Here is a 9,233-nt window from a genome sequence, read left to right on the forward strand (position 1 = left end):
TTAGCTATTCCAAAACTGATTCAAGCATTAAACCTAATAATCAAGATATGATATCAAATCTTCAGAAATGCATATTTTAATCAAATATATTATGTTATGTGTTATCAATTATTTCCATAATTAAGAGTTTGATTCCCAGTCTAGGTTCTTTGTGAATGGAGTTTGCAAGTTCTCTCTGTGCATGCAAGGGTTCTCTCTGGGTACTACCCCTTACAATCCAAAATCCTGACTGTTAGCTTAACTGGGTTCTCTAAATTGTCCTTAGGTGTGTGTGTGTGTGTGTGTGTGTGTGTGTGTAGGTGTGTGTGTGTGGGCATGGTTGTGTGTGTCTCTATATCTCTGTGTTGCCCTGTGACAGACTGGCGACCAATACAGAGTGAACCCCACCTCTCACCCATGTACTATGGAAGACCGATTAAACCCCATAATATGCTGCCAAAGATAGACACCAGCCCCACTGCCACCCTGATGTATCAAGCGAAACATAATGAACTAATGGGTTTAGGATTTACTAGCTGAAGGATGTTGGGATGAAATTGTGACGTCTGGGATGGATAGACATGCAGCATCTAGAATAACTCTGTTATTCAAAAAGAATAACGTTTACAGCCATCATTGTTTCCAACAAATGTTTTATAAATAATGGTAAACATGCAATGTTTTCATATGGTTTTATTCTTTTTAGTTGTTTAAGACAGAAAAACGTTTGATAAAGAAAAATGAACAGATATGAATAATCTTTTATCTAAGTAAAAAAAGAAATCTAAATTTTTATGTTAAGAAAAAGATAATATCTAACAAATTCATACACAATTAAGGATAGTCAAAATTAGACTGGCATCCAGTACACTGGATGAAGAGTTTGTTACCTAAAGGCCAAACTGGGTGGATTATCTTCGGTGCAAATCTCTCCTGACCTGGAGTTTTACCCTCAAACAAACAGCTCATCTGCTGAGATTTATCTGGAGATAGTGTGACCATTAGGATGCTCTGCAGCTGCATGCTGCTACATGTCCAGGAACCAGGATGCAGCCACATCCGTCAACACAGACGTTTTTAAAACTTCCCAGGATTAATCCACCAGCTTGATCCTTACAGGATGCTCCAGTGTGACGTTTGGTACTTTTGTCTTACTAAAAGGAAAACTGGTTTTATTTTTGGAATTGTATTATTGCACAATAAAACCTGGCTGTTATTGTACTCTAAATCCCCCTCATGTTCAGGAGTTTGAGTGACTGATGTCTGTCCTGTGTGTCTTTGTTTTACGCTCTTAGAGTGCTTCCTCCTGTCTCACCCAGTGACTGCTGGGGATAAACACCACATGTAGTGAGCCTTCAGGGAAAATTGGATGGGTGGATGCATGAATGGATGGGTGGATGAACGGGTGGATAGATGGATGGATGAATGGATAGATAGATGGATGATGGTTGGATGGATGGTTAGTTGCATGGATGGATGGATGGATGGATGGATGGACGAATGGAACGATAGATGGGTGGGTGTGTGGTTGGATGGATGATGGTTGGATGATGATGATGATGGATGGATGATGGTTGGATGATGATGATGATGATGATGGATGGATGATTGATAAATAGATGGATGGATGATGACAGATGGATGATGGATGGATGGATGGATGGATGGATGGATGGATGGATGGATGGATGGATGGATGGATGGATGGATGATGGATGAGGGATGGATGGATGGATGGATGACGGATGGATGATGAATGGTTAGGGCTAGTAGTTAGTTAGGGTATTGTGTTTGGTATCTTGAAGTTCTGAGTTTCATCCCCACTCCAACAGTCTGCCACTCTGGGTTCCTGAGCAAAGACCCTTAACCCCACAATGGCAGACCACTGCTCCCCAATGGGATGGGTTAAATGCAGATAGTTAATTTTGTTGCTCTGTACTTGTGACAGTGTAATGAAAATAAGAAGCTGGAAAAGAATAAAACACTGGAGGATGGATGACAGATGGAAAGATGGATGAATGATGGATGGATGAAGGAATGACAGATGGAAAGATGGATGGATGGATGGATGATGTTTGACATCTCATTCATCGTAGAGATTTGTATTTTTCAATTTTCTCTAGCAAAAACAGACAATAACAACATATAAAGTAATAACCTCTCATTCTTGGAATGAACTATAGGTGTAAGTACATGTTTTAAAGGCATTTTAAAAGCTCTAAGAAACTCCGGGAGGAAAACTAGCCTGTTGTTCATGGACATGGCAGTCTTTCACTCTTACTCATGTGCAGTAGAAGCTTTCTGTGGGTCTTTGAACCTGCAGCACCCCGCTGCTATCATCAGTCATGGCCAGCTGCCCTAAGTCTTTGTGATGCAAAGGCTTGTGAATGACAGAAGTAGAACTTCTATATATTTAGCAGCTTTAAGGTGAAAGTAAACCACCTGGTAAATAATTTATTTTAGCTGCTCAGAAAAAAACGGTCTTACCGTTGTCCTCGACGGTGAAATAGAAGATGTCACTTGTGGCGTTGCTCCCGTCCAACAGCACATAACAGATCTTCAAGTCGTTGATCTCAGCTGTTGTGATAAATGGAAAAATCCAATAATTTGGATGAAATAATAACATTTCTGGGCAACAATAATTTCAAAAAGTTTTAAATATGTTGGTCTTTGATTTTTAAATCTGGGATTGTGTTTCATAACTTAATATTGTGTAATCAACAACAATTCTGACTATTTTTAAATATGCCCATATGCTATAATGCAGTTTGTTTCATCTCATGAAAATTATTAAGGTAATTTAACATTTTAGGTATTTCATTAACATGTCAGAAAGCAAACTCACATTTTTCCTCACATCTCCTCATTTTCTGCAGAATTTAACATTATCTGTGAAATAAATCTGATGAACATCTGAAATTCTAAGCATATTTTATGTCACAATTTTAGCTGTTTGTTTATCATCTATATTAAGTCTTAAGTAACCCCATTACCAACGATGTTGCAAAAGTCTGAACATGTGTGAACCCTGCCAGTAGCTGTCATGTTGAATATTAATGAGAATTTTTTGTTGGTATTTGTGGATATAAACATGCTATATTACTATGGAAGTTTTGTGTGAAAATTTAGACATAAATTAATAAACATAAATTATTAAAATCCAACCTAAGCTGAAAAATGGAAGTGTGATACTATGGTTAACGTTTGCTCTTCAGAAAGATCTGATTTTAAACATTGGCATATGGAATCAGATTTATGTCTTTAAATACTGTAAAATTGTAGTGATTCATTGCTTATCTATAAAATTCAATTCTTCTTTCTTAAGACTTTAGATGTTTTGCAAAGGCCTGATAATTATCTAACCATTTAACACAAATGTGCTGAACCTGGGAATCTGAAATGTTCCAAAAACATGCAGATACTCAGCCTATTGGCCTGAAATTGTGTGCAATTGCTGCTTGCTTACCTTGAGTGAAGGTCTGGATGCTATGGTTTCCCAGCTCCATGTTCATAATGAAGCCATGCAGCGGCGGCTCAGACACGGTGTACTTCAGGACCCTCTGGGGACTGTCTCTGTCCTCTGATCTAAGGACTTTGCTGGTGAAAACAAAGCCCAGGTGTCCTGTTTGGAGGACTTTTAATGAAGCCGCAGCTTTGTTGACCACAATCTGGGGCATACCATTGTCCACTGTGTTTATGAGGATGGTCATTGTTTGAGGTTTGCGAGTTTCATACACAGTGTCAGGAAAGATGTAGAAGTCAGTGTGAGTGCCATCTGTGACAATGAAAGAAAAGCTGTCTTCGTTGGTCTCTGTGCCATCGTGTTTGTAGCTAATGAGATTCTCATTCAGATCCTGTTTGGTGAAGGTTGTGATTGGCCGGGTGTTGTTGAACAGCAGCTGGCCGTGCACAGGTAGCTGTGTGACGGTGAAGCGCAGGAGGTTGTCTGGCGTGTCTCGATCATCAGCTGATAGCTCAAAGGGTGTAATGAGCTTTACTTCTCCCTCTTCAACAACCAGCTTGTGTACAGTGACCACAGGTTTCTTGTTATCCACATCAGTGATGGACACTCTGAAGGTTCGGAAGACAGGGTTGTAGCCATCAGTTACCTCAAACTCAAAGCTGTCCATCTTCACCTCATCTTCTGAGGTGTGTATGTAGTAGATCTTATTGCCGGCCAGCTGCAGTTGTGTAAAGGTAGAAATAGGAACACCTGGGAGGTCAGTGCACTCTAAATGCCCCCGGCTGGGAGCTCTTGTAATGCTAAAGCTGAGATACTCATCAGGACTGTTGATGTCAGATGTGCTCAGGAGGTCAGTGGTGAGCGTTACTTTTCCGCCTTCTTTGAGAGTCACACCTTTGTTGATAACATCTGGGAACACCATGTCAATGCTTCCAATGTTGATGTAAAAGTAGCGGTCGATGAGGGGATTGATACCATCTGTGACGTCAAATTTCAGCAGGTCACGTATTCCCTCTTGGCCTGTGTGTACATACTGAATGAGCTGCTTATCTACTTCATCCTGTGTGAAATTCATCCCCAGAGTAATATTTCCTAAAACAACACCGAATTTGCTGATACGCTGAAGGTAGCCCTGCCCAGGTCCGTATCGCACAACATATGTTAACTCTTTATCTTCAGAGTCAAGGTCTGTCGCTTTTAAAGCCTTGTTACTGATGATCTTAGTCTCCCCAATCTCTACATCAAGACCATCGTTTATGGCCATTCTCGGAGTCTCATCATCAACAGGAATGACGATGATGAGAACAGTTTTATCCACAGTGTGTTTTCCATCAGAAAGCCTGACCTCAAAGCTGTCTTCTTTAGTCTCTGAGTCATCGTGTTCATAGACAATATTGGCTTCTTCTTTTATCTGTTCCAAGTTAAACTTTTCTACAGGGATGGTGCCAGTGCTTAGCTGTTGGATGATTGCACCATGCTTGGGGTTTTTGATGATCTCAAAGAACAGCTCATCCTTAGGGAGGTCAGCATCAGCAGCGCTCAGTAGCTGCGTGTCAATAACAATATTCATGCCTTCCATTACCACAAACTCCCGGGTAAAAATCTCTGGTTTCTCATCATTGGCTGGGATGACGATGATGTTGAGGGAGTGGCGTTCAGAAAAGTTGATACCATCAGAGCAGCGGAATATTAACTGATCCTCTACAGGTTCAACTCCTTTGTGGATACTTTGGACATAGTAGATGTGACCTAGAGTTATATCTTTAATTGTAAATGCAGTGATGGCAGTACCAGTTCGGGATTTCTCAGATCCTGTGGCTGGGGAAATATTTTCCACATAACCAAATGTTGGTTGGACAATAATTGTGCATAGGATGTCGTCATTGTTTGTGTCAACATCCTCAGCTTGGATGTGATTTATGGTAATGACATTCTTCTCCCCTTCCACCACAATTAATTGCTCCCCAACTCTGACGATAGGGGGAATGCTGTCAACAGGAAGAATGGTCACATGAACAGTTACACCCTGGACTTTATTGCCACCTACAACCCACTGATCAGACATATCAGACAGAGTTAGGTTGAAGGAGTCGTGTACTTTAATTGGACCAATTTCACCAGAAGTGTGAGCATACACAACCAGTCCATTGATAAGGTCCTCTTGGGTGAACCTCTCAGCTGGAGCAACATTAACAAGGATTTCACCCAGCTTCGGAGGTTCCTCCACAATGAAAGTAAGCATCAGGTCATCCGTGTCTTTATCACGCCCTTGAATGATGTTATTGGTGATCTCTGTTGCTCCGTTCTCCAACACATCGATGGCGGCTCCCAGTACGCCAGCTGGGAGCATGATAGTCGGAGTCTCATTATCAACTAGCTCTATGGTGACCCTAAGAGTGATGGGCACCTCATGGAAACCATCGCTCACATCAAGCTTGATTACATCACTTACTGACTCCTCTCCATCATGGACGTAAGTCAAGCGGCCATTTTCAATATCTTGGAGATTGAATGTTTCTCCGTTTGACATGTGAATACCTAAATAATGCAGCTGTCCATATATGGGAGCCTGGGTCAAAGTGAAGATGATATTTTCATCATCTGTGTCCGTGTCAGAAGCATACAGCTCCTTAATGGTAATGGTAAAAGAACTTCTTTCCATGACAGTAAACCCTGTGTTAATAATTTCTGGGGGTTTATTGTCAACTGGCTGGAGAAAAATTGTAAATAATCCATCTGCTGAGTTACCAGCTGTGTCCTCCACAATGAATGTAAACTGAGCTACTTTTGGTGTGATGCCTAATTCCAGGTCTGGAGGCTTGTAAGCCACTTTGTGGTGATTAACCTGGGCTTGTGTAAACTCTGTAATAATAGTATCAGGGCTGTCGGTCAGCACAATCTGACCTAAAGGGGCTGGATTGTTGTCATCTGTATCAGTTGGCCTTTTGATAATTGTGTATTTCAGGTCTCTGTCTTCTGAATCCAGATCAGTATAACACAAGAATTTCTTCCTGAAGAATGTAAGCTGATATTCCTGGACAGTCATTTGAAGCGTGGTGCCCAGGGACAGCTCTGGGGGAAGGTCATCAATGGGGAGGATTTTAATAGTGAAGGTGTGCTCACCTGACTGATTAGGAGGGTCATTGTCATCCTGAACACGAAAAACAAACTCATCTGTTACTGTGGTGGTGATGTGGGGTCCAATGTGATGGTAGAACAGCTTTCCATCGAGAATATCCTTCTGAGACCACTCAGTTACCACCTGCTCAAACATCTCATCTGTCTCACTAAACTTCCACTGAGAGGGGTCAGCGGGGGGGTCGACCTGCCTGAGCAGGAGCTCCCCTACAGTCGAGTACGGTGCTTCAAGAATGAACTTTATAAACAAGTCATCTGAGTCGATATCTGTGGCACTCAGAATGAAGGGAGAGATCTGCATCATTTCATTCTTTGACAGCACCAGGCCAGTGTTAGCGTTAATTATAGGGGGCTCATCATCGGTGGGAACAATAGTGATGGGAAACAAAAATTCCACATCATTTCTCCCATCAGTCATTCTTAGGATGATGTTGTCGCTGTAGGTGTCGCTACCGTCATGCTGGTACACAACAATGCCAGCGTCTAGATCTGACGGCGTGAAATATTTCCTGCGCACCCCAAGCACGGTGAGGTCCCCGTGCTTCAGACCATCGACAACAGTGATCCTCACATCTTCCAAGTTATCCTCGTCACTGATTTCCAAATTCTGTGAGCTGGACAGAGCTCGGGATTGACCTTCAAATAAGAGCTGGCCTGTATTTTTGGTTGCAACTGGAGCTAAAGTGTTCATAGGTTTCACCACAATCATAAAGGCAAATGTGTCGGAGACAGCACCATCACTATCTATGATTTCAAACTCCAACTGGAAAATCCTCTCTTGATCCGAGTCCTCTGAGGGTGGCTTGTAAGCTATTTTTAACTCTCTGATGTCCCTCTGGTTGAAGGAGGTGATGGGGAGGTTCTGGTCATCTGTGCTGATGATATAACCCTGCTGAGGATTCAGAGGTGAAGTGATGTTGAAAATCAAATCATCCAGATCAGATTCAACATCTTCAGCCGCCAACATGTCATTCGTTATAGCCGTCATCACAAACTGATCTACCTCCATCATCATCATGGCTACAAAACTGGGTTTGGGAGCAGCGTTCTCTGCACCTTCTCTGATTCTGACCATTGTTTGAAAATGCTCCTGCATTATTGTGTTGCCCTCGTTATCCTGCAGCTCTACCATCATTGGGATATAGTCTCTGTTCGGTGACTTGGTTTTAGCTGTGTGTTTGTAGCGAACACCCAGATTTACAAACTCTTCACAATCAACCATTTGGCCACTGGGAGGACTATTCAAGAGCGTGCCGTACCTGGGTAGACCTCCAGCGCCGGCCAGCACTGTGATCTTACACTGTGTGACCCCATCCTCGAAGGAAAACTCCAGAGCCTTTTTGTCAATTGGGCTGCTGTCCCCATTGAGTTTCTCCACGTTGAGGGGCATATTCCTGATGAGTATCTCGAGCTGCTGGAAAACCACTTCCACTTCCAGCATGAATGGGACGATAACTGTGTCTGTGTGGGAGTCATAACGAAGCTGCATCTTTACACGATCCCTGCTGGGGCTCCGAGATCCAAAGTGAGTGTACTTGACTTCATCTGCTCCGAATGAACAGGGAAACTTTTTCGGGGTCAACATCCCAGGTTTTTGGGTCACTGGGTCATTGTCCAAAACCGTTATGTGGCAGCGGTCACCAGGCTGCACTTCTGTAATCAGGTCATTCACAGGGTCCAAAAACACTGACCTCCCGAAGGGTACCCGGATCCCATTATTGGCGATGATTATGTCGTTCTCATTAGGTCCAGATTTGTGGTAGAAGAGGTGACTGGGATCAAACGGCTCTGAGAGCACTGAACCCAGACATGAGCTGAGAGCAAAGAGCAACCATTTAAGAAATTCCCACTTTTTGCAAAGCTGGGAACTTTGCAGACAACCAGCCATATCCTCTGCCAGTTACCCCGCAGCTCAATTATCACAAAATCCTCCCCTGGATGAAACAAACAAACAAAAAAAGATGAAAAAAAGAAAACTTGTCCTGTTTGTCTGTGCCTCTCAGTCTCCTTGGGTCTGTGTGGCCACACAGAGGCACAAGTGGTGGGAAGGCTGCAGGGCTGTGCAGGTAAGAATGAAACAGTAGACAGTGACAAGCACTGACTCCTCCTTCTGTCAGCATGGGGAGGGAGCCCCCAGCCCCCATGGCTAATTTAAGAAAGGCCATTGGACAAGTCTGAAAAAGAGCTGCTTCAAACACACTAAACCCCCTCTCCTCTTCACTAAAAGGGGTAGTGGGGAAATAAAACTGGTAAATAAACTAAGTAAACAAAGTTTATTACCATCTTTATTACATTGCTGAGTGATTAGTGAAATGTATAATAGATATTTAAAATACATAAAATATTGCTCCAGACTGTTTCTCCTTTATTTTTTATCTAATTGACCCTTTTATTAACTGTATGGACTGGAGATGATTTATCTTCAGTTTCCTGGGGGTTTTATACTAAGAACTTTTGTTTTATTGATTTGCAACTGCAGTGCCTTGTTAAACTGCTAGGAACCAGTGCCCTCTAATGGGTTAATGCATCCTGACTGGAGGACTGAACTAGTAACTTTTTCATTGGTTTGTCAAAAACAGAGTTTTACAGTATCATAATAGCTTGGCTGACTCTCTGAGGTCAACGTAGGGGACAGCAAGGTCACAACTATACA

At 42.4% G+C, this 9,233-nt stretch overlaps 1 protein-coding gene across 1 annotated transcript in view; it reads right to left on the bottom strand.

Moving 5' to 3' along the window:
- LOC107103703 (FRAS1-related extracellular matrix protein 2-like) overlaps positions 1 to 8,624 on the bottom strand; it is a 39,040-nt gene extending 30,416 nt beyond the window's left edge. The window contains exons 1-2 of the mRNA XM_015403502.1: positions 3,446 to 8,624; positions 2,467 to 2,556 (exon numbers count right to left, since the gene is read on the bottom strand). Coding sequence (XP_015258988.1) covers positions 2,467 to 2,556; positions 3,446 to 8,468 — 5,113 coding nt within the window. The 5' untranslated portion in view covers positions 8,469 to 8,624. The remainder of the gene's footprint in view (positions 1 to 2,466; positions 2,557 to 3,445) is intronic.
- Positions 8,625 to 9,233: the final 609 nt, after the last annotated feature.

Source organism: Cyprinodon variegatus, unplaced genomic scaffold (genome assembly GCF_000732505.1).
Source record: "Cyprinodon variegatus isolate N-32 unplaced genomic scaffold, C_variegatus-1.0 Scaffold1509, whole genome shotgun sequence".
In the NCBI taxonomy this organism is placed as follows: Eukaryota; Metazoa; Chordata; class Actinopteri; order Cyprinodontiformes; family Cyprinodontidae; genus Cyprinodon; species Cyprinodon variegatus.